At 39.6% G+C, this 27014-nt stretch overlaps 1 protein-coding gene across 5 annotated transcripts in view; it reads right to left on the reverse strand.

The window, feature by feature from the left end:
- Positions 1–27014, reverse strand: part of khdrbs2 (KH domain containing, RNA binding, signal transduction associated 2) — a 125444-nt gene that overhangs the window by 91695 nt on the left and 6735 nt on the right. For all 5 annotated transcript variants that reach the window (XR_012598600.1, XR_012598601.1, XR_012598603.1 and 2 more), the window contains exon 2: positions 10738–10865. Coding sequence is in view for 1 of the 5 variants with exons in the window: in XM_074676293.1 (XP_074532394.1) it covers positions 10738–10865 (128 nt within the window). In the remaining 4 variants the exon portion in view is untranslated. The remainder of the gene's footprint in view (positions 1–10737; positions 10866–27014) is intronic.

Below are 27014 nucleotides of genomic sequence, written 5' to 3' on the forward strand. Positions count from 1 at the left end.
GGCACCGATAAGCTGAAAACTGTGGCACCCACCAGGAAAAAATACAATCCAATGCGTTTTGGGCTGTGAATGTCCCTGCAGAACAGGGAATACGAGCGACCGACAGAGGTAATAATTTTAAAACTAACTTGTTCAAATGTGACAAGAGGAGAACTATTTTCAATTTATTCTAATTAAAGGGGCAAAAATGATTTAATAACAATCTCACACACACACGGACGCAGAATAGTCCCAGCACTGGACTCAGACATACAGACAGTATCAGCCATTGAAAATCCATTTCATGCCCCAAGGTTATGAGATGCTAATCAAGCTGTCTCATTAAACGGGGGAGGATAAATTCTAGTTAAGCGATAATGAAAATGACTGTGCTGATTATCTTAATCATATTTTTTGCTGAGCAAGAAGCGAACATTTGAAGACTTAAGCTCCAAACGAGTGTGTCATTTGTTTACATGTCGAAAACAGACAAGTACAGATGTTCTTCTGTTTCCTCCCTTTAACTGATATCAGCCCTGTCCTCAAGGTTTCATTCCTTTTCCTGGGAGATGTGAGATTAAAAGTGACGGGGAGGTCACTGGAGCAGGAAACCAAGGCCAAATATCTTTATCCTGACAGGCTGTAAAACCACAACACACCTAATGTACATTTTACAGAGAGTGGTGCACAAAACACACACGTCTTCACTCTTTGAAGGATGCTCTAGAGGGTATGTGACAAGAAATCTAACATCCAAATAGGTTGTTGCTATCCAAGATAAGATGCCCATTTTCAACTTATCCGTAACAAACCATCAATTTAATTTACAACTCTTAATCTGGGCTTCAACTTTTTGTTCTTGAACCTCTTCCTCCATAAATCTGCAACTTTACTGACAGAAATGCTTCAACATAAATCCTGTATTGACAAAATCTGTTCCTTTGTCAGCTCTGCAGTAAGTAGCTCAAAATAAATCTCAGGTGCTGACAGCTTTAAGTGAATTTATTATTCATGCTGAAGATTGGTGTGACACAACAAATTTACTGGCTTTCAGAGGCCTTGTACATGATTGGGAGATGATTTTGTGAGAAAAAATAAAGTAGAAATTCGATTTACTGATCAATATTTCACAGTGGTAAAATTTACCGCCTGATAAACTGTGATTGCTACCAGACAGAGGGGACCTGTTAGTGGAAATACCCAATGTTATACAAGTTTATGTATCTGTCAGATGTCCTCGGTGTACACGAGGACAATACAGATGGATCTGATCTGATACAGATGCTTACAATATATAACACATGTATGATTTCTGTAACTTGTGGCATAATACTGAATTCATAAACTCAAGGACTGCAGATCTGGTGAATGGTGTAAAATTCAAAGGAATGACACTGCCCGCCTTTATGTAAAAAAAATATCTTGTGATTTTAATGAAGATTTATACAAAGGAAAGGACTTGTTTACAGATTTCTCAGGTATTTCTGTGTTACATGATTTGTTTACAGGCTAATTTGACTCGTAGGCTCTGGTTGTTTATTTCAAACGTCTTTACAAATCCCTTCATCAAGGACTTTAGGTAGATTCCATCAAATTTTGCGATGCACATCTACAGGTTGGGTAAACATATTTTTTAACCTTGTTGGGATCTGACTAAAAAAAAAGTTTTGTGATTGTGCTTTATTCTGCTACACTTATTCCTGTGTTGTTAACATATTGTGCTGAGGCTTATTAAACATAATGGCAATATGAATTATGATTTTATCATTTGTGTTTGACATGGTGAAAAGAAAGAAATTGATCCTGAGTCAGTAGCTGAATCAAGAGGTAAATTTGGTGCAATGAATTCATGTATTTTCCTACTCACAAAATAAACACAAAATGATCTATATTTTGTTTTAATACATTGCATTGTATTAATTTTAAACAATAGGATCAAACAGGATGTGATAAGACAGGACAGGATGGTTTCATATGGTATAATACGATTACATGCCAAAGCTTTACAAAGCAATATAATGTGATGTGACACCATGAAATACCATATGAAACAAAGCACAGTGCACTGAGATGAAACAGGAGTAATGAAGCAAAATGATCAACTATCATACAATACAGCAATAGATGTTTCTGTACAGTAGCCATATAATACAATAGAGTATGACACCCTGAGATGAGATTAAACTGGATGTTGTGATTTGATGAGAGGAGTTGTCACCAGTTGTGATGAGATGAAATGAAATGAAATAATGTGATATGTAGGGATGGGTACCGAATTAGGTACTTTTATAAGAACCAACCAAATTCAGTCAAAAGTAGCAGGTACCGATTCACAAAAACCAAAAGGTACCATGTTTAGGTACCTAAATGCATCCTTGTGACTGTGAGTGAAGGAGTAGGCGATTTTCCATGCTGGACATGAACACAGCACAATGACATGAAATATTGAAGAAAAAATATGTTAAATTGAGAAAATTTCATTTCATTGTGAAAAAAATTGATATTTTTTTTTACCACATAAACACAAAAAAGTCCTGAAAATATGTACCGTTGAGTACCGTTAATTGCCAGGTACCGGGCATCGGTAATGTATTGTTTCAAATCCGAAAAGTACCCATCCCTAGGAATATGATGGAATGAGATGAAGCCAAATGAGACATAATAAGACATGAAAAGACATGAGAAAATGTTATATGAAATGAGATGAGATTAGGCAAGATTAGGTAAGTTAAAAAAATGAGAAGAAAAGGGATGAAATTAGATGAGATGATGCTATGAAAAGAAATGAGATAAGGGAGGAGACTAGACGCTATTAGATGATGAGATGAGATGACAGATGAGATGTGGAATGAGATTAATTGCAAAATGAGATAAATAAATAGGATGAAACAAGATGAAAGATGTGAAGTGATGTGATGAGAACTGAGATGAGATGCAATGAGATGAAATAAAGAAGAGAGATGAGATGCGGAACAGAGATTAGATGAGAGATGAAATGAGAGTTGAGAAGAGATGAGACTGAATGATGAAATGTGTTATGATGGTGGATGAGATGCAAAATCAGTCAACAGATGAGATATGAGATAAGAAATAATATGAAATGAGGTGCAAAGTGATGTTAAGTGATGTGATGAGATCTGAGATGAAATGTGAAATGTGACAATAACATGTGATGAAAGATGAGAGATCTGATGTAGTGTAAAGTGACGTGATGAGAACTGAAATATAAGACTTGGGAGAAGAGACAAAGGAACGCACCCATTGGGTTTTCTTTTTGAGAGCACTGCAGCACACATTTACCTCCCTCCACACTCATTAACATCAGTTGTCAAGAGAAATTGGCACCAGTTTGTGTATTGAGCTTGATTTGTTGACACCAGCTCCTTTCAAATCATACCTAAAATTTAGATAGTGTAATAGAACATGACTTAAGAGGCAGGAGAATCACAGGTGGAGCTGGTAACACAAGTGAGAGTTCACATTAAGGTGTGTTAGTAAGCCTGCTGCAGAGCCAGAGTCCTGTGGCTGCTCCTTGAAACACAGCCAGCATCAATGTTATTAAGAACACCTGTGCTTCTGCTGCTATGACACGTCACAATAACTGCAGTGAAAACAGCGTGCAGAATCTATAAAGTCCATCAGTGTCACATAAAGAATGATTTCATCAGCACTGCTTGTTCCACTGCTGGATGACATTAATCTTCCACGTGTCACCTCGTCAAATCCGAAACCATGCAGAAGAATTCTCCCAAGTAATGAATTAATTACTTAAATTTAATTACACTGCAGCAAGTCGGTGGCTGTAAGCAAGAGTGAGCACTGATAGAGCACTGAAACGTGGAAAGAAGGGATTTATGACATGTTATAATTTGCACCAAATACCAGTGACAGCAAGTAGGGCCAGACATTATTGAACGGGCAACGTGAGAAAGCAGCTGTGACACAGAGTGAAGCTCCAGTATGAAATAAAATAGAACCAATTAGTTTGTGTCTCGATGGAACCAGGTGTCACTGGAAGAAGTCAAATATATTGATAAGTGAAAAATCAGAGGCAGGAAATTTTCTCTGTGAGGCAACAATATATTTCCTCCACCGTACCACAGCAGATATTTATGTTTATCCCAATGCCAGCCTCGGAAACAACAATCAAACCAAAAACGACAAAGAAAATATGTCACAACGAGCTCTTTGATGGGCCATTAAGCTATTTCCCCAATTTGTATAAACACCTGCAATGTGTTTGCTGTTGATGATGTTTTTCAAGGTTTTTGGGTCAGGATTTTTACTTGCATCACAGTTTGCATTATTTCTGAACTTCTGTGCTTGTTTTTTTGATCTTGCATCATTTCTAAATTTCAGCTTATTGAACTTATGGGAGTCGTTTTAGCCAGTGCAGGCTGTAATCTTAAACCACTACATGTTTAGGGCTCTGGAGTCAAGTTGGAATAATAAATCTGCACTTCAAACAGTTTCAAAGTAAAACAGCCAACCTTGAAACTGTAAGTGATGCATCAGTTAAGCTTTATTTTTATCATAAACCTGCTTTGCAGTTTGTAAACTTTTAGCTGCAGGTTAGAAAGGTTCAGGACAATGGCGTTAAGGGTTAAACTTAGGAAAAAAATATGGTTTGGGTAAAGATTAGCAAACCCACTGTTTCCAACCTAAGTAACTAACATGACTAATGAGTAAACTTCTTAAAGGAGATCAATATTTACTGTTTTTCATTTATGGGGACCAAAACCAGTCTCCTGGATAAAAGGCCCTCTGTTTGATGGTAGTCAGCATTCCTGCTTCTCTATATTAAGTCACATGACTTTAACAACATCAAAACAGTTTTCTAGAACAGTGACTCCCAAGGTGGGGGCTGTGAAACACTGCTAGGAGGGTTGCCAGATGCCTCCCAAAATCAAAATCTATTTACAGATGCAAATTTTATCCATCATCGTTACAATGCGAAGAAAAATAGAAGTTAAATTTGATATAAAACCATGCAAACAGGAAATTTTTGTTTTGTTTTCCACACTTCTTTGATGCAGACCCAAGAGGTTAATAAACCAGGACAACAACTGTATCAGTAGGGGCTTATTAAGTTAGGAAACAAAACAATATGAGCACATAGGTCGTCCAATTTTATACCAAATAAGTTAAGTATCATGGGCCCTTTTCTGTGTGTTTTGTTTAGATTGCCCAATTAGTGCATTCCCAATGGAGGTCACTGGTCTCCAGCACTGCTATTTTGAGGTCTGTGGGCTGAAGAGAATCCCTGATCCAGAGGACAGAGCTGAGAACTAATTCTGAAGGGGTATCCACAGCTAAGGATGCTCCAATACAGCTTATTAAGCCTTAATAATACCAATACTGATACCTGGGCTTTGGTATTGGCTGATACCAAAACTTCAGACCCTATTCAGAACTGATCCAAGTAGAAATTTAATATTCTATATTCCTATATATTAGGATGAAAATAACTATGTAAACCAAAATAAAATAAAGTAAAAAATAAACTGACTGTATTAATACTTTATATGATTATAAATGTGTAAATGCACTGTGAGTAGATCTCCAAGGACTTACAGTTTAACGGCAAACCACAGCAGTGGGTAAGTAAGGACACGGTCACACTGGCCAATCGTGCCGTGCTTACGCACGCCTCAGTCCTGAAACACATATCGAATGGCCAGTGTGACTGCAACCGAACCGTGCTTGAGCACGATTCACTTCTCTGCTTTGGCACGCTTCGGAGAGGTGGGCTTCGGCAGGGTTTACTTCATGCACGAGCACAAGCACGCGGACGGTGCGTGTGATCCATAACGTATAATCACCGCAAGCGCATTTCTCGACAATCATTTCAAATGAAGCGGGGTTGTTAGAGGGCTGTGTCGGGTGAAAATGACTTACTTTAAGTCCAAAAGTCTCTAAAGTAGTAGCAGTGCTTTCTGTGTCTCATTGTGTTGACTCTGAGGAGATCGCGCTTCATGTAAACAGATGCTTCATGATGACGTAGGCGGGCCATGCGCGTGTGTGATATCCGCTTAAGTCTGGTTCATGTAGGGGTAGTGTGACCACTGGCCGTACTCTCCAGCTGGGGAACAGTGCTGCAGGGAGGGGCAATGGTGCTTAAGCACAGCACAGTTTTGATGGCCAGGTCCTAAGTTTCCATCAGTTGTTGGTGAAACAGGTAAAATACCTCCAAGCTGCTGTGTCACTTCTTTCATGCTGTTTTTGCTCTGACTAGCAACAATGCACAGAACTACTTGATGGTTGTAAACACAGAAGAGGACAGAAGTGAGTTGAAAAGACCTGCCCTATGGACTGCCTTTCTAGGTATCTGATCTTACTTTCTGAGTCTGTATCAAACCCATAATCGATACCAGGATTGGACTGGTGCAGCCCTATCTACACTAACACATTTTTACATGTTGGCTCACTAACCACTTTGAAACTTGTCTCACTTTAGTGTTAAATCTGATCAGGTAAGAGTCATAAATCTTGAACTCTGTTATTTCTTTTCTGTGGGCTGACTCACTCACCTATCTAAAATATGCATTACGTTTAATCATTTCTAATCCTCCTTACAGGCCATGTACTTGATGAAAGAGTTGCTCCATGGCTCATCATTAAGTGAAAGTGCAGTGTTACCAAGATGTTTAAGATAGTGACACTGCACTCTTGTTAGGTGCTGACTGTGCAATTAGGTTGCTGAAGGTGCTCGGACAACTGCTCAGTCCCTGCAGACTGGACTGCTCTGCTTACTTTGCAGGGCTGGTCCTCCTTTACATTCATTACACAGACACAGGGTTTAAGCTTGACCATTTTTATCTTTGGGTTTTTAGGGTTTAAACCATATGCATCATATTTTAAAAGTCATTTTTATATCTGAGTGGTTCTCTGTTTTTTTACTCCAAGCTCCACTGGTTTTCATTAACCATCTAATCAGGATTTTCTTACACCTGAGGCGCCAGGTGCATACAATTAATCAAGAGGGGGCAGAAACCCCCAGTCTGTCTACAATCATTTCATTTTGCTACCAATTTATTTTCCCAGAGTAGAAATCAGTATGCTTGACATTATCCCTGAAAAAAAAAAAAGAAAGAAGAAATGCTTGCCTAAGGAATAGGATGTAGTTCAGGAATATTTAGATGTGAGCCATACCAAGAAGTCTCACTACAAGGAAACTTCAATTTTCACAATTAAGAGGTTCTTTCAAACAACAATTGGACAGAAAAAAAGCCGTTAATGAGGCAGAAACACAAGGACAGAAAGATATCCATGAGTCATTGAGGGTTTTGTGTTCCCAAGGAGATTTCTCAATTGGCATTCTTTATAGATTTGAAATCAATTTAATAGACTGAGGAGTTCCTGAACACAGCTTAATTACTTTCCCAACACCGGTCCTGAGGAGGAAACAGCAAATTGATTTCAATGGGGCGTCCTGAGGGGCTCGCTGGGCTAAAGTGCAGCGCCTGTGATCCTGAGGAGCAGCTAAATGTTCCTCTGCCCTCCTAACAGCCTCCTTTTGTCCGATTCTTCTCTAGTAACACAAACAGAATCAGAAAACTGACACTAAAAATCATTGAACCTGAAGTATTTGGGCGGCAGAAGCTATTCAGAATCAGATATCAGAGGAAGAATAAAAAAGGACTTGCCCTTCGAGCGTGCAGGACAAAGACGGAAAGAATAACAATGAAAGTGTTTTGTTAAGGATCTCTTCTCCTAAAATGAGTGCCAAAGGGAGGATTCATACCAAAAATGCTTTGAGGCAGAGTGTGTGAGTGTTGGTTTACATGTGAGTAGAGTCCTGCAAGTTTTATATGATGGTGATGAGTCCAGCTCTGACAAAACTGAATTTTTAGCCTTTTACATTTTGCATCAGAGCAGGATCCAAGTTCAGCCAACACTACGCCTTTGCAGTTTTTTTCTGCCCTGAAACGGAGTAATACCAACGTCCCAGTGAGTGAAAGAAATGGGAACCAATATCTGGACCTCACACTGCACCTGCAGAACAGGTGTATGAACAAGTAAATGAAATTAATATTCTGTTGAGATCTGTGTTGTCGTACTAGTATCATAATTGTACAGTGTTATTTATGGCTGCTTGTTGCCTGTGTGTTTGTGTGTGTTTGTGTGTGTGTGATGTAGACTCAGTAGAGCAGGTTTCTCTGATTACAGCAGCAGTAAAGCCTTTTGCGTCTCCACCAGCAGCTGTGTGTCTGATGGAGCAGCCTCATTAGGCAACATTTCAAACTGACATTGCATAACTCACAACAACGTGTACCGTGTCACACGGTGATTTATGGTCACTGTTCCTCTCTGTACCCTTGGGTGCTTTAGTCCAGCAAAAACTTTGCTTTTTGATGACTTCGTCAAAATAAAGCAGACCTGTCTGATGACTTTCTATTAGCCTGTTTGAAGCTCAGTGGGATTTTAGATGGTTAAAAAAAATGTTGTGCAGAGAGTGGAGCGGATTAAGAGGGCCTGTCTGATGATGGACAACCACATTTAATGAAACAATATCACACACACAGACCCACAAACTCAGCGCTTTTACAGAACAACCTTTCAATTCTTGGATTTAGCTGAGAAGTTCCTTCTTTTCTTTTTAATATACACATCAATCAGACACTCAGCTGACAGACTCTTTGCCCAGGCAATAAATTTAAGACCACAAAGAGGATCTGTTTGTTTCCAAAGCAAAGGTGAGGCTACCAGAGATTTAAAACACTCACTGATTTATAAAAACAGTTTGTATCACACACTTCAGAAGAGGCTTCAGAAAATTCTCCTCTCCCAAGATTTGCAAACAAAAAACACAACAGTAGTTTCTCACTCGCAACATGATGTCTTTTAAAAAGTCATTTAAGGAAGTATGAATGGACTGGGCTATTTCCTGCTGTAGTAATGCTTCACAAGATGAATAAAAACAAAAGCAGTGTGACTTACAGGAGTCACAAAAATAAAAATCGGGGAGACAAATTAACATAGATTACTGTCTCTTAAGTGAGAGCTCGAAGTGAGCTCCAATGTTTTTTACCTGTTCTGTGTCAGCAGACGTAATTTAGCTCATTCAACCCAAGCAATGCTGCTCACTGTTGCTTGGAATTACAGGACAATAAAATGCTGTGTTCTCTCCTTTCCTGTTCTCCCCGGTCTTATTGCTGAAATCAAAGGAGTAGTGCCTAAACCTGACTTAGAAAGACTAATGTATGGGTTTGTCTCCAGCAGGTTAGGCTACTGTACCAGCTGCTCACGGGGCTCTCTAAACAAGCTGTAGGACAGCTGCAGTACATCAAGACTACTGCTGCTCAGGTCCTGACCAGAACCAGGAAAAATGACTATATTAGTCCAGTGCTCTGGTCTCTGCACTGGCTACCTGTTGCTCAGAGAAAAGACTTCACAACAGCTCTGTTTGTGTACAAGTCTTTTCATGGTTTAGCGCCAAAGTGCATCTCTGACATGTTAGAACCATGTGAACCAACCCGGACTGTGAGATCCTCAGGGAGGTATTTCCTGGTGGTGCCCAGAGTCAGGACTTAACACAGTGAGGCTGCAGCCTTCCAGAAGATGTGAGACAGGCCTCAACTCTGACAATGTTCAAATACTGACTGTTTAATCTAGCTTTGCATATGACCACTGAAAGTATTTTATAGTTCCTTGAGTGTCCACTGGAGGCTGGCTCTGTAAATACCAAATACCACATACACATCTAATCAAAGAAGGAAATCTCAACAGTGGTTTAGAAGATTTTAAGAAAACAAGTTTGCCCAACCAGTGACACAGCTGACCTGATTGAGAGGAGAGCACCCTGTAGCTGTTAGTGACGAGGTTCAAAGCCCTCTGCCTCTTTACCTTACACTACACCAAACAAAGATGGCTGAGTTCAGCATTTCAACAATAAGCTTCAAAACTATGCCTCAAAAACAAACGCTTGAAGCAAAGACTACGTGTGACATCACTAATTGGGTCCCAAAGCGGGGTTTTGAGGCCAAACAATGGCAGTCACCATACCAAAAATACTAATTCAACCCAAATTCAGTCAAGTGAGAAAGAGACAAAGAGGTGAAGCTGAGGTGTCCCTGGGACCTCCCGGAAAACAGCCACAATGGGTGGGAGTAGCTCAGTCTACTGAGATCCGCTACCAGGTTCCAGTATGGAGCAAGATTGGAAACTGGGCTGATAGCTGGATGTGCCAGAAGAATTCTGAGTCAAGGTGCCCTTGAGCAAAACACGAACCTCCCAACTGCATGCGTGGTGAGGAACAGCAAAGTGTTGTTTGTGCATGGCATGTAAAGCATAATTCAGAGAAAAAGAAAGCTTCCTCATCCTCTTCTTCTTCAGTGTGTCCACATGTCAGTCAGCTTGGCTCAGCCTCTAATGGAGGAGATATCTTCAAAACTCTTGAGACTTAATATCTTAAAAGTGGTCAAACTATGAAAAAATAAGCCACTTTTTCTTCAATTAGGCTGTAAAAATGTTTAATTCTACTGTAAAATATCACATTTTAAAATGGATGTTAACAGGATTCTTCAGTTATTGCTGCTAGCCTCTAGTGGTCACTCAAGGATCTGCACTTTTGTGCTGGTTTCATTTTTCAGCACTTAGAGTTGGCAGCTTGAGCTGAACATTGGAGACTAAACAAGGGCCAAAACCAACTCCATTTCACAATTGTTGGGGGTGTTACATCAGTTATCCTTAACCCTTTATCAGCCTAAATCCCCTGTCGTCAGAGTCCCGTGTGAGTCATGTTGTTTTGCCTCTTACCTTTGGATACTGCTGGATTGGAATTAGAACTCTTTCGGAGAGCTTGATATTCTTATTGCTGATGATATCAAGGTATTTCTTCATGTCTCCGTCTTTTCTCACTTCATCACCTTCATGCTTTTCAATCTCTGCAGAAAAACAACAAGAAAAAAAGATAGAAATAATTAGTTTGTTGTGTAAAACACATCAGTCAACACATTTCAGACCGCTTCGGAGCTGACTGCAGCGTAACAGCCGACTAGTGTAATACGAGGCTGGGGACACATTAGGACAAATTTAACTATGCATTGCATCACAGAGTGAGTATTTTGGTGATTATTTTGTGTCTCAGCTGTACATATGCTCTCTATGCAGGCTTAATGATATGAGATTATCCCACTGACTCCTGATACGCCTTTCAGAGCAGGCCCCGTAATCTCATGATCCAGTAATTTCAATCAAAACAACAACAGAGGCACACAGTAGCACTCTTCTCGCTGGGTCTCACTTCAGTGCAAACAGAGCTCTCTCTCGCAGCCTGTCAGCACTCTCTGATCCCCACACAGCTCAGGGCTTATGCTGATGGTGGATTAGACAAGTAAAAACATTTGATACTATCAGGGAGAGTCGATTGGGACGGTTAAGATGGGATCAGATAATAAGATCTTATTTGCATATCATTGGTTCCAATCAAACTGCTGTATTTATCCCCCGCAGTTTGCAAGATGGGCAAATTTGGTGCAAATTGGCCTAACAGTTCTCTTGTGTGTCCCCGCCTTATTGTAATAGAATGAGAGATGAGTGCTAGATATTAACCGTCTGCTTTGCTTTGACAGGAGCAGCTCAGTCCCTGCAGTGTCTGAGCTGAGATATTCCGTGATTGATACATTTTACAGCACTTGACCTGAGATTTTTTCAATATAGGAAGAGCTACAGAGAAGCTAACTTTCTTCAGCTTGCAGGGATCCCACTCTAATTAACACTCAGTGGAATTATGTCACCAGTCTGAGGGAACCTTGCTGTGCAATAAATGTTCCTGAAAATAGCCAGAGCAACCCCTGAACCCTTCTGAGCTTCAATATTAAAGTTCAAAAGTTCATCCAGACTGGAGGACATCAAACCTGTCTGAGCTGTCGACAGTTAGTGGATGGAGCTTTGAGGTTGATATTAACTTCTGCAGGAGGTGGGTTTGATAAGAAGAAAAGTAATATCTCACACAGCTGAATATCTTTTAATATAAGTTTGCACACTTGAGTTCAAAAACATTACCAACAGTACCAATAACTTCCCATTCCAAATTATGAGTCATACTTTTTTCATAGTTTTTCTGGTCCTGCTACTCAGTCAGCCATTGTCAGTTGTGACTTATATATCAAATAAATGAGGTGCTGTGTTTTTGGATACTTTTATGGAAAAAAATGGTTTAATTCAGACATGAGGAAAATTGATGACGAAATAGCCCTGTGCCCTGTTGGCACAGCGCGCTGACAGAGGCTCTGTATCTCCTTGGACAGCGCCTGGTAGGGATGGGTACCTTTCACATTTGGAACGATACAGTACCCAGTGCCTGGTATCTGGCAATCGGTACTGGTAGTACTTTTTTGTATTAATGTGGTAAAAATATACATTTGTGAAATAATAAAATATTATTATTTTCAATTTAACATATTTATTCTTCAATATATAACCATGCAATCCTGTGTTCATGTCAAGCATAGAAGTACCTGATTAGGTATCATCCCGAGCTCCTGGTATTCAGTGCCTGACAACGTGTTTTAGAGAAATAAAACTTCACTCACAACTTCTTTGCTCCCTGTTGTTCGCAGTTTTCTAGGATTTAAGTCACAAACCAGAGTCAAAACTCCCAAAACTTTTTGAAAGTGAGGACATTTATCTGATGGATCTTGTTTAAGCTCACACTGCACCGGTCTTACCGGCAACACTCACAGTAGAGCAGTAGAGGAGAGGGATGAGCGAAGTGAGTGAGAGGAGCACACGGAGAGAAGAGATACTTAAATATCGTCATAGATATGATTTTCTGCAGGAAAAATATTTAAACCTCCTAATATACAAACACTTATCAAAGTGATATATAAATAGCTCTCTGTGGAAATACTGTACGAATACTAAATAAATGAGACGCATGATGCATTTTTTGACTGATGAGACTTACTCAGCAGTGACCTATAGTCCGGAAAATACTGTAGTTATTAAATGATAATACAAGAATAATCCTGTGTGCAAGAGTAAACAACACCTCAAGCGACCTCCCTTAATCTCAGGAGACACATTGTAAACCATCAGATCAATCACAACTAGCTGTTGTAATGCTTTGCAGAGGGGCTGTATGATCTAAAAATTTACTTTTTGCAATAACATTGTTTAATATTGCAAGTTGAAACTCACATTTTCATGCCTATCTGCTGTTGTTCATATTTTACACATATTTGCTTGCATCGTGTTCCTCTTGATTCCAAAACGCCATTTTTCCACTAAACTGGCACCAATTAATCTGAGTGTAGCTAATAATAGCTGGCTCTAGCTTCATCTGACTGCATTAAAACGGCGCAAAGTATGGCCTCAGGCCTGTACTCAGGCCTCCTTTCAGCATTGCTTGTTTATATATAATAATCATCTTCTTTAAAAAGACATCTAAATTTTTGCAAGTGCATCTGTCACTATAATAACAACATTCGGATGAATTGGGCAGCCCTACTTTGACTGAGGAGAAATCAAGATGTAGATGTTCTGAGAGAAGCATTTCCAAGAAGAAGTGAAGGTGAGACTCAGTTGTATTTCTGTCAAAAAGTTTATGCCAGCTAACAGTCGCTCGTCAGCTCTTGAAATGTTTATGGTTTCTCTGAAACACTGCAGCAGATCTGTCTCCTTCTCTGTGACTATTTATTTTGGCTGTGGAAGACCTGAAGTGTTGACCAGTTTTTTTATAGATACCGCATGTATTATAGATTTGCCAAGGGGCAGATCTACAAAAATATTCATGAGGTAGCGAAAAGTTGGCAGAAACATAAGCGGATTAAATCAGGATGCATTCAGAACATTGTATAAGAGAGGTAATGCCTACAAATCACACAAATGTATATTGTGTTGATCTATTCAAGCTGAGAACCAACAAACCTGCCAACAATGTGACTCATTGGACAAAAGAAAGAAGAGCAGACCCTGCATTCCCAGCTCAGACCTTTAATATTACACATGATTATAGTCATCAGTGAATATAAGTCTTATCAGCACCATGTCAGCATCAGCAGACAAAAGCAGGAAAAGATAATGATAGGAATAAACTGACGTGAAAATTTCAGTGGCAGATATAGTGGCACCTTAATTCAGCACATACATTGACAGCCTATATGCACCAACAACAAGCTTCATTGTACCGGCTGTATGGGGCTACTCTGAAGTTTCGGAAACAAACAGAAAACCAGCTATTTGCAATGCATGTAAAGTAAAGGTGATGCAAGACGGAGCAAAACAATATTTCTCTAACTTCTCCAGTTAAATTGTGCATCTCAAGAACCATCAAACCTGAAGTACTGAGAGTTTCTGAACAGTCGGCATGACGAAGCAGCAGTGCCAGAGAAAACCTGTCAGCAGCTTCTGTTTCAGTCACTTGGCTTTGAAATACAACAGTGACCATGAAATGTTAAAGAGTTTAAAGAGGGGGTATTCCGCTTATTCTAAAAAGGGATATAAATTAAAAAGCTGGATGTTGATTCTTAAAGTGTGCAGATTCAAACCTGTTTAATATTTGTTTCATACTTCCTAAAATGGTGTGGTCATCACAGAAGGATGTAGGAGGTTTGGGATTCAAACATCAGGGTTTGTGCTCTGATTGGCCTCTAGAAGGCTGGCCAATCAGAGGAAAGGGTTTTGTGGAGCGGGGAGTTCATTTCTGTTGAATTTTGAGTATTTTGTGAATTACCAGAAAACCTTTAGAGACTTTGATTTGATTTTTATACGCTGCGTCATAGATATGAGCCCTCTTCAATCACAGCCACTTTAGTAACAAAGAGCAGAATGGACCAAAGGCTGAAGTATCAGATTCATAAACGCACCTCAAATTGGGCATTAGGAGTCCCAAGTAGGCAGGAAGTACGCTGCTTCATGTTCCCGACAAATGCTCCTCTGACTGTTTTCTTTAACATGACCTTCTTGACACCTGTAAATCCTTCCTAATGATCCTGTTGTTCTCAGCAGTTCACTCATAAAAGCTTGTAATGGCCAGTGGTTTCTGTATGCATCATGGATTAGGGTCATTTGCTTGATATGCCTATTGTCTGTGAAATCACAGAGACGGGACCCCAACAGCTTAAAATGCATCAATTCTTACAGCGTTACACAATCTCTATGATTGTGCCTGATTGTGCGAGGAAGATCGCTCAAATTAGAACAAGATTTCCACTTTTTTTCTCCAGCTTCCCTCTGAGAAACTGCTCACAGAAGTCCCTTTGAATGCAGTAATCAAAACAGGCAAGTTTGAATGAAAAGCTCTTTGAAATGGATTACTGTTACCTTTCTGAAGAAAGAAGTCTGTGGCACAAAGGTGGGCCTTGACAAACAGAGTAATAAACTGAAGGAAGTGTGTTGTCCATTTATGGACTGGAGCTACTAGATTCAGACACAGTTGCTTTAACAAGTCATTGGAAATTTCCACATCCTTCACTGATGCTGTAATGGAGAGTAAACCCAGTGAGCTCTTCAGACCAGAGATGTCCCCTCAGAGCACCATCATCAGCCCCTTGCTGCAAATGTACAAAGTGCTGAAATCTGAGGTAAACAGACACAAAGACTCGTCCAACCTTTCACTTCCATCAACACGGTTGATTAACACCTCCTAATGTGACACTTTTACACATAATAGTTTTCCTAAGAAAGCATGCTCTTATAAAATGTGCTCTTAATAGCATTTGTATGTCTTGCCTGAGGGGATAAAATACCTCCTGTGGTGTGAAAATGCTGGCGTATTTGAAACCAGCTTTAGAACATTCAGTGGACAGGGTGCTATGGAAACAAGCTGGAGTGATGTCAGAAATAGTCAGATCAGATGGTTTGAGTGTTTTGTTCAACGATTGATAAAACCTCTTCCAGCAAACCAAACTGAGTTCAGGTCATTTTCAGACAAAGTTTTCATGGAGACTCAGAATGAAAGCACTGATGGATGGAGAGAAGGTCTCACTTTTTAAATCAGGATTAACTGCAGGACTTTAAGCACTTATTATCTTGATTAATCACATTTTTAGCCATATCTAAAACTCTGAATTTCATAAATTCCTCCATATCAGCATAAAGATATTCTTAGCAGTGTTGAGAAAATCCAATGGTTGCTATGATATGTGCTGAACATCTTGACTTTTAGATTGATTGTTCAAATAAATAATGGTGCAACTCCATGCCAGTGTCAAGAAACTATGACTGAAAGATAGAACACACATTAAGAAAGTGCTTTCTTATTTTTAGCAAAAACTGTCTCATTAGTCATTATATGAACCACAGTCACTTGTCAAGCCCAGAAAAATGAAATACTTCAAGATATCAAGGGACAAAAAACAATGCCTGAATTGCTGAATTGTAAAGGCTAAAAATAAATCTGCCAATTGTGTTGGAAACAATTTACTTGTAAAGTTCCTGGAACTAAGAACGTCTCAATCCAATGAAATTAAACAGGCACATTTTCTAGCTGATCAGTGTCTTCCTTGTCCTTTTTCTTTTTTTTTCCCCATATTTTTTTGTCATCTTCGTTTATGGAGCCTGGAATAATTTTTTATGGCTCATTCGTTGGTCATGGATGCCGGACTGTCACATTTTTTTTTACTAATTTTGTTCCTGTGTGTGTCTGAGGAGCCCACGTGCAACCATGGTCACACTGTATCCACACTAGATCAGCTGTTAGCAGCAAGCTAGCAGTGCTAACCCAGCACCAGAGGGAATACCGGCAGCGAAGCACCATGCTATTCACAGAGACATGGCTGACAGCGGACGCAAACCCTCTGGACCCTCTGGTCTATGCAAAGGTGGAGTCTGACAGAAGAATGATGGCAAAGCTCTTGTCTCTAATGGACTACATGTCTCAAACCCTTCAGAACACTTTCACCTTCATGTTATCAGTGTGTGCACATTTAATACTTGTACAGAGGTTATTCACACATTTCTGGTGGTTAAATAGTCCTATACATGTGTTTTCTTTAGGTTACACTGATCATATTTATTTTGTAATATTTGCAGTGTACGCTTTCTTGTCTCTTCTCTGATTCAGTAAATTCCCACATTGTGGGGCAAATACGGGAGTATCTTATCTGATCCTATCTTATCCTAGATGGCAGCCAAGCAGCTTTAAAAACTGCATTTTCTTGAGTATCCACTTTTGCTGGTTGTAGAAACACTGAAAACCACTCACTTTGCAAACATCTAAAAAAAAAGACTATACTTGCTGCAAAAATAAACTGATTTACAACCTGGTTCAAAAAATTGTTGTCTGAGTTGACACTGAGTCAGATGACATTGCTTTTTCTACCCACAACACAACCTCCCCCCTTTACTCAACCTCAACAACAGCAACATCCCTACATTGAAATATGTTATTTAAATGTGAAAAGGCTTTATGAGCTTATTTTAAGGCACTAGTTCCAGTTTGGATAGTCAAAGATTAGAAATGAACTCCACAATCAGAATAGTAACCTGAACTTCATTTAAAAAAAAAAAAAAGGAAAAGTTGAGTAAACTTCTATCAGGAGAGGTTGCTCAGAATCATCCAGAAAAAAACTCATTCTGACTCAGAGGGGTGACTGATGTACAGGTAAACACTCAATGTGATCTTAATCCTGTATAAGGCAAAAATCGTTCTGACTGCACGTCTTCACTACATGAGGTGATGTGATGAGAGGAGTTTTTGCTTGGTTGTTGCTGCAATGATAGAAACTCTGCAAAAGCTGACAAAAATTGACGGTAGCCGACACAAGTTTTTTGTTTGAGACTTTGAGAGAACTTGGGACTGTTGAACGTCTCAATGGTAAGAAAAAGGGAGAGAAAAAAAGCAGACACCCAAAATCACAGACAAGAAAAGAATGGAGGAGGATACCTGTGATGCACAGCATGGGGCATACAGAGGAGAATATAGAGGCGTGCAGAGACAGAGGTGTTATTTTTACTGTACATGTTGCACATTACGCACAATAACCTGACGTGTTTCTTCTACTTGTTTTTGGCGCATCAATCCAGCAGACCAACTCTACATATGTCAAAATCAGTCATTATGCTCCTTACATATTTCATCAGATCACTCAATGTAGCATTCATGTAAACAGTGAAGCTAAAATCTCGAATCAGGATGATTTGCATCAGGTTTAACTACCCACATGATACCTTTCACGTTTTATAAGCACAATGCCCTGTGAATGAAATAATGATATTTTCAAAGACCATGTCGATGATAGTGCTCTGGCACAGTGCAGAAAGGGAAACACCTTCATTCTGATCTGTAGCCTGCCTGTGAGCGCCTGTGAAAAAAAAAAATCCTGCGTGAGTGAAAAGGAGAGAGACAGGCAAAGGGAGAGGAAAAAAAGAGCTCACGCTATATAGAAATGTGAAAGAACGTTCACACTTGTAGTATCATCATTGTCAGAAATGTGGCAGGGAGAGACGGGAGCCTAAAGATCAGAGAAGCGAGAATGTGCTTTGAAGGTCAGTGCTTTCAGCCCTCACACAGGATGAAAAAAAAATCTCTTTGGGGGAGCTGAATGAGTAAAACACTCTCAGAGACTATTCTGGGGCTCTTGATCCCCTCTGTTGAGCCGCCCGAGCAGCTTCGGCTGAGCAGCTCAGCGGGTAGGAATAAAAAAAAAAAATGAAACATTGAGTTAGCCGCGCAGCGACCAGATAGATGTGTGTAACTGTACTGAGTTATGTGCTCAGTCAGTGTGCTGTGGCTCAAAGTTAAATACATCTGCTCTGGCCAAAACGAGGCAACACAGAGAGACAACAGTGACTGAGGAGGGCTCTGAAGTTCATCTATGATTTCATGGGCACAGACTGAGTTAAACCTGCTTTTCAAAATGCCATAATTATATATTTCTTAAATAATGATTTTGAGGTGAAAGTGAAGGGTTTGGGTCTGGTTATGACTGGTTATTTATGGACCGCCATAAATGCTGTGACCTACTAAGAAATCAAGATCATCAGAGGAAACGCTGGCACTGGACTCACACCACATACATGTCCGTCCTATTTTGGCTGCATGTTTTCTCATCTGTCAACTCACACATACTGCATGTTGAGTCAACTGACAACCAGACTCTGGAGGACCAAGGAGTTCCCACACTTCCCACGCAAATAATGATCCTCACCTTGCTCATGTTGGGCTGTGAAACCTCAAACCTGTTGACTCTAGGGATGCGATCCAGATCCTGGTATTGGGTATCGAACTGCTCCTGCCCCTCAAAGCTGGGCTGGGTTTCAATGGGAAAGAGCAAATCCATGATGCCAATCTAGGGGCAACCATTGCTATGCCTTTTTTTTTTTTTAATTAACCTGTGCTCTCATATGATGTCAAACACGTGAGACCTGTCAAGGAAGAAGCTTTGATAGTGTGGCAACAGCAAACAGCAGAGGCTCTGCAGTGTGAAGGCCCTTTTGCATTTTACCCAAAACATTACCAGTCTTATCTCACAGTAGGGCATGCAGGTTTATATTTTAACTCTGACGCTGGTATCGGGTCCTATCAGTATCAGTCGATATCCAAAGCCTAGGTATCAGACTGGTATCTGGTCTGTAAAAGTTGGATTGAGCATCTCAAGATGACTCCTTGCCTGACTCCGCTCATTAAGTTGGTTTGTTGTCATTGTAGCAAAGTGAAATACAGTCCAGTGTCGAAATGTTATTATGAAAGTCAGACTGATAGTTTATGTAGTTTCAGTGCACGACTTCCTGCTTTATCATTTACTCTTTGTGATCAACGAAAAAAAGTGTGGGTTGATACTTTGACTTGAATCAGATTTGATGCCGTAATGGAGTGGAGATGGACAGGAGCTGGATCTGGTGTATTCTGGCTGGATTTCTTCCTTTTCAGCCAGCTTGCTCACTGATAGGCCATATTTCTATTCCATGCCATAATCCTCAGAGTGTTTGCTCAGCCGTCATCCACACTATAGGAAATCTGATCTTAAACAATGAACATATTTAATATTTATGAATTCAGATGACTTCTACAGCTGCTTTTCCATTACACCTTTTCACCAAATAAATGTGATATATCTGATGGTTCAATAAAGAACAAGTGTGCCTTGCCGGAATTAAGCACAACTTGAGTAAAGTAAAATGTAACATCCATCCTGATGCTGCACTCATGCAATGCTGATTCCTAAACATGAGTGTTTTTATTTACTGGTCAATCTGTCGGCCAAGATCACACCAACTCAAAACAGGCAGGAACAAAACACTGAATGAAAATCACAATCTCCTGGTCGTCTGCTCTCCCACTCACGCACACACACATCCACTCCTCCTTCCTGCTACACTGACCGGCTCACAACTGTTCTGATGCCTCCACAACTGACGGTCAAAAAAAGGCTGCCACTAAAATCAAGATTATTGTATACATGGTAAACATATCAAGCAACTCTGAGCTGTCCATGGAAACATGCCACAATATGCTGATTTTAATAGACTGTTTTCAAATCAGAGAAAAGTCTTTCAAAACTTTCACAAACTTTCATCACAGAGATCTAAAGTGTACCGGAAGCTCTAGTGGGTAGGGAAAAAATACATATCAAAGAAAAATGTCCTCTGGTCATTCACCGTCAGTATAAAGCAGAATATCTGCAGTTCAATAAGAAGAAGGGGAATGAGGCCTGCATCATTTGTGGGAGATAATATGTTTACTGCAGGGCTCTTTATCCTCACATCACAGCTTTATTGGATTCCAGTTGTTGTTTGCCGTGCAGTCTGCGCTACTAAAGCATGCAGTTTGTTCTCCAGCCGAATAAAAGCTGTTTGTGGAATGTGTATGCTCTCAACTCTTAGATAGTGAGATCAAATTGTCTCTCGTACACTGCTGGGGGGTTGATGTTTTTTATTCCTGACGGGTAAACAGTGGAAGATGAATCCAGAGAAATCTGGCGAAACAAACTACAGTCCAAACATGAACAAACACTTCACAAGAAAGAATCCAAACAGAGTTAATTTCTTCCAACACTGGGAAGTAATTTGGAAGGTTTAATTAATCCCAACATTTGCTCTGTCGTGTCAGCCAAACATTGCTGGGATGAGAGGGTTTGATGATGAAGCGGACTCAGGATGTCCTGCGGTCTGACATGAGCTCTGTGTAGACAAATAATGCCCACAGTAAGCATCCTTTTAAGTTTTTGTCCACTCTGCTCACCTTTTATTCTGCAAAGCTGGCTGAAAGAGTGGAAACCTTGAACAACCTGCAAACTGATGGACGAGCACGAAAGCAATACTGCAGAGAGTAAATTACTAAGAGGACATATTTCAACTCTAACGTGGTCTAGGTTTAGATGCTATGATTTAAATTTCCTGTAGCTTAGGCTTTTGGTGAATTCAAGCAGAGAGTGACTTATTTAAAGCTTTTGATAAAATTGAAATACATTTTTTTACATTTTGAAATATTAAAACCATCTTTTTCGATTTGCACATTCATGAAAACAAGTTACGATGAATTAAGTGATATGAATATGTATGCTGAATTTCGCAGAGGGGACCAACACCAATCATACCAGCCCAATCCCCGTCATTAGTTCACTGATTTTCTCTTTCAATTGAATTATAGAAACACAAAATTATCAACACAACAGCTGCATAAATTAATCAGTCTGTTAAGAACTGATTGCCGGTTCACATCAAACACAAAAGAGGTGGTAATAGCACCCTGCAGAGCAGAGAGGACAGTATGAATGGACTTCAAGATGTGCAATTAGCTTTTGTCTTTTTATCACTCAGGACCGAATGACGTGAAAGCCTGTCACTATTTGGCCACATACTGTCTGTGTGTTCAAAACAGAGCTGCAGAAGCAAACCGCCCTCACTTACTGACATGAGGAGAAAGCATCAAATCTCCAATCTACTTAGAAGGCTGTCTTTGAATTCTCTGTAGAATGCGCGATGGAAAGTGAAGTGGAAAAGTAATTACTATCCATTCAGTTTCCTTAAAAAGCATGCAAATTAAACACATTTTAATCATGATGGGGTTTCAATAGTCATTTACTCAGTGCAACTATTTGCCAGTGAGACATGATGGAGGATCACTTCAGCAGCAGAAAACGTGGTCAGTTTTCTGATTTAAAACATGCTATGGTGAAAACATGCATGAAAATCACTGTGTAATCATAAGTCATCTTTGATTTCTATGTGAAATATAATTTTATGTTGAGTTTGTTGAGCACACTGTACATGATGGTTCTATGCATCATTATATCTTCAGATTCACGACTCAAACTAGTAAGGTGTTATTTGTTTGTTCCAAACTAGGGCTGGGCGATTATGGTAAAAATAAGAATCCCGATTATTTTAAGTGATATTGAAATCACGATTAATATACACAATTATTCATTTATTCAAAAACTTCAGTACTGATTTAAACACAACTTTAAAGAACCAGCAAGTGGCACATACAGTATTATCGATACACATAAGTCACACACACTTGCTGTGGCTGCACATGGAACACAGAAGAGCTATGAAGCACAGGAACTTGCATACATCTACACTGTGTGGCATATTAATTGTTTTTCTTCGATTATATTGTTTTTATGATTGTCAGATGGCAAAATTGAAATCAGGATTAAAATCAGATTAATTGTCCAGCCCTATTCCAAACCAACTTATTTCCCAGTAGCTTAAAGCAAGAGTAGGGTCAATTTTCGTCAAGGCTTTATTTTGTCCCTCTGGTGCCCCCAAAGTACCCTAACTTGATTTACAGCTTGGAAAAAAAACTTTTTTTCTCAGAATGGTGTTTTGGAAAACCTTTATTTCAGCCTAGGTCTTGAACGCTTTGTTTTAGCTACTGTCACTCTAAGGCTCCACCTTGCCTCTGATATGCCAGCCCTCTCGAGGCCTGTTGGGGTCAAAGTTATCAGCAGATGTTGGTGTTTGAAGCTTTCACCTCCCACTCAGAGAGAAAACGTTTAGTCTGAACATCCGGCATTGTTACTTCATATCCCTATTTTAGTGTGGGACATCAAATACCCCCTCTTTAAGCAAAAACTAAGATTCAGACTAACTAGTGTTGTCAAAAGGAAAGCATAATTTACCGCAGCTAAACACAAGATCAGACCACTGAAACAGCAGAGCTAGCTCCAACAACCTTCAGCCCTCCTTTAAAATGAATTTCCTTAAGCCTGTGCTGGTAACACATCACTTTTGTTATGTGGCTATAAACCAGATTAACCAAAAACAACCTACGTACAACGTTATCTCCATTTTCTATACTGAAACGCTGACAACCGCCCCACACAAAGAGATATAACAACTATTATTGTGTAAGTAGCTAAAAACCAGAGCTACAGCCCCAGCTAATGGAGAGTGGCTGCGCTTCAGCTTGGACACAACACATGACCAGCTTTTCAGGACTCATACAATCAACTTCTAACCATTTGTTCAAAAAGCGAGTTATTATCAACATTATTATCAACAGACTAGTTACAGTTGCATGATTCTGGCTGTTACACACATATCTTTATATGACTATAAAAAGTTATGACCATTACAAATATTTATTGTGCAATTTATTTGTGTGGAGAGTAGTGCTGCACGATTTGGGGAAAAGGTGCGATTTGCGATTAGGTGGACAATATTGCAATTGCGATTGTGCTTGCGATTTAATAAAAAAAGTTGTGTCATGATGAGTCTACAGACTTGCTTGGTTATCATGGAGAAAAATCTGTATTGCATGTGTTGACATTGCGATTGCGATTGCGATATCCTCTTTTGCGATTACATAATTGCATGTGCTGACATTGCGATTACGATTGCGATTGCGATAATCGTGCAGCCCTAGTGGAGAGTGACCAGAGTATTAGTTCTGATCCCCTCTGACCTCTGTGCATTATTCAAAACCACTGCAAGGACCGCTTGGTGGATTAAAGGAGACATTTTTACACTTATTTTACATTTTTCATGCATTGTAATTAATCAGGAAGCAGGATGGAGGTTGGGGTTGCTTAAAGCGCTTTCAGATGCAGGGCTCAGCTTGACAATTAAACATGGGTGATAAATTAAAGTTAATATCCACAATATTTAAGTAAAAAAAAAAAACTGCTGGAACAAATTTGAAGAGGGTCAAACCTGAGGATTGACAGAACCCTGACCATACAGCGTTTTTTTTTTTTCACCAGCACGAGGGGCACATTTGACTTATTGTGATTTTATTAGGGACAAAAGCTGCCTTGGCTCTTTAGGACAGAATCTGCCCAAAAGGGGCTTCAAAATAAGCTCAAATTAAAAGGTCCTGACAGGAGGATTAAAGCCTCAAAGGTAATTGAAACTATTAAGTACAGAAAATATTATAAAGAAAGCAATAATAGAATATCTGACTTTCTCTTAGAGTTAAATCCTTACCAGGTCTGATATCTGCACCCCCATCTTCTTCATCAACCTCTGATTCCTTGCACTCTCATCAACTGAAGCACAGTTATTAGTGCCAAAGCACTCCATGTTAAAGACCAAATGATTGATTCTGAATAATGATCGATTGATTCATTTGTTTTTTCTCATGATCAGTGTGCATATCTCTGTTTTCCACTCCTAATTGTTTTCACTCTTCATCCTGCTCCCTGTAGCACTTTATGTCCCCGTCTGATGAGACAATCTGTGTAAATGTAATTACTGGTATGTTGGATGAAACAGTGCATTAGCCTCCGTCAGCATGTGACGGTTTAATGAGATTAATAACAAGCAAACTGCGCCTGAACCGAACTACTAATCACATTTTACAGCAAAGAAAAGTTTATTTTTCATGTGCTCCCAACACTCACGTACTGTGTGAATCTGTGATGCTCTAATGGACCAAATAAAACAGATAAACTCTGCGTTTACTGCTGGCAGATAATTAAAATCTGTCTCTTACAGCTGAATTAAAAGTGATTCACCAAACCTCCCACGTTACATGACATAGCGTGTATCACAAACAACTTAAAGACTGCACCTGAGCTCTTTTACTGAAAACCTGAAGCCACTGAAGTTTTCCTGTATATACTGTAACTCTGTGTGTGCTTTTTTTCTGTAGATGATATTGTTTAACATGAACGTTAAAGAGGCACAGTAACATTATCTGGAATCAAATATCTTTTGTCTGAGTGCCGCGGCTTTTTCTCATTCCTGTTACTTGAAATGCTCACGACCTTGGAATTTAATCTTATTCGACCCGCGCTCTCATTGTAAGTCTCTCTCGATAAGAGTGTCGGGTAAATGCCAAAAATATAATGAAATGTCTCACTTTCCTGAAAAGTAATTTTTATGTCCTTTTGATAGGTCACACCGTGCGGGGTGGTGTTTATCTGTCGCTTTGCACCGGGTCACTGCTGGATACTGAGCAGGCCAGAATGAAGCCTCTGAAAATATGAGCAACAATTTTATAAACAAGAGAGCAAAAGAGATTAAATGAAAATCAATTGTTTGGGAGATAACCCTGCTCTGCAGTGAAATATCATCCAAATCCATTTTACAACAGTACGACTCATCTTTTAAATAGAAATTATACTTCCTGACTGAGAGGGAACCTGTTTGTACGTGTTGCTCCTGCTATGTGTTTGTACATTGATTGTAATATGGGACAAAAATGCAAGATTTTTATCTCCTTAATTAACTTATTATCTCAATTTCTAATTAGTGCGCTTCGTTATCAGCTGCCTGACACCGAGGCTGAGACTGTTCCAGCGTTTAGCGTGGGTCATGTTCTGTCTGATTCATTTTAATGAAAGCTAAAGGGTCATTGCACAATATGTAGCGTGGGCTTATTTTGATGTATTCTGTTAATTCTCACAGAATCCCAAAGCAAGCAGAAACTTACCAGTAATGTGATTTACTGCTGATGACTGCAGCTCTCATTCTTTGAATATTTAGTCTCTTTGTGCAAACTTAACACAAAACACTAAAGCACAGCATGGAGCTCAGAGAAAACAATAAAAGAATATAAATTTATGAAGTATATAACTTAAGTGCATTAAAGATAATAAGGTATATATGTAGAAGAGTAGACTCTGCAAAGTAACCGAATGCATTATATGCAGTGTTTCTTAAAGGGTGGGAGTACTTGTAAAGCTACTCTGAAGAAAATAAGGCTGTTTGAATCTGTGTTGTAGGAGTCAAGTACATGGCTTGAACTAGCCTGATTTCCAGGTTATATGACTCAACTTGTTCCCCAGACCTGATGACTCTGACTGGGACTGAAACAAGTGTATTGACTGGATTAGGACTTGTACAATGGAGAGGAACACTGGGACTTATATATTGTTAGATTTGTTCACTGTTTTTGATAGTTTTCTAAGTTACAAGCACAGGATTTCTGATGCCTTCACCAGTTTGCATGTTCACATTATCCTCATCAGCAATAATTAGTACCAGGATGCTCAATGAGGGGTTTTATTTTACAGTGAATGCAAGCAAGAACAGTGCAAAATATAACGAGATGAAACATGTGAAAGAACCATCAAGGGGAAGACAGGGACAACCACAAACTTTCCTGAAAGAACTGCTGAGGTACCTTCCATTAGAAAGTCCAGGAACTTTTAGTTAAAACATTCCCAGGGACAATTTGGTTCCTGTTGCCTATTTTTTGTCTGTTTCCATCTAAGACCTGCGTAGATTATGCACGTCAGGCCACTGACGTGAAGAAAATAAAGGCAATTGCAACACACCACCAGACCAGTAGAGGACAGTAAGACAACTGCAACAGCGATGATACATATCTACATATAAAAAACACAACTGGGATGAATTCCAGAGAGCTTCTCCTGTGTTTGAACAGCTGTTGTAAACTTTAAATCCACTGACATGTTTAGCAGAACATCTCCAGTTTACAGGGTCACTCTTCCAAACTAGAACACCAGGAGGACAGAGACACATTCACACAATCAGGCTCAAAGAAGACCATTGTTTAGGAGGTATTAAACCTAGTCAATCACAGCTGGGGATCATCTTATTGTGGATGAAGGAGGAAATAAAAACACTGTGGCTCGGCACCAATCACAAATATTCAGCCCAGGCCCTGCCCCCTAAAATTTCTGGACATCTGGAAAGTGCTACCCACTGGTAAATCATTTACCCAAGAACTA

This window comes from Halichoeres trimaculatus, unplaced genomic scaffold (assembly GCF_033239565.1).
Source record: "Halichoeres trimaculatus isolate MK-OKI-2021-1 unplaced genomic scaffold, fHalTri1.1 fHalTri1_scaffold_8, whole genome shotgun sequence".
NCBI lineage: Eukaryota > Metazoa > Chordata > Actinopteri > Labriformes > Labridae > Halichoeres > Halichoeres trimaculatus.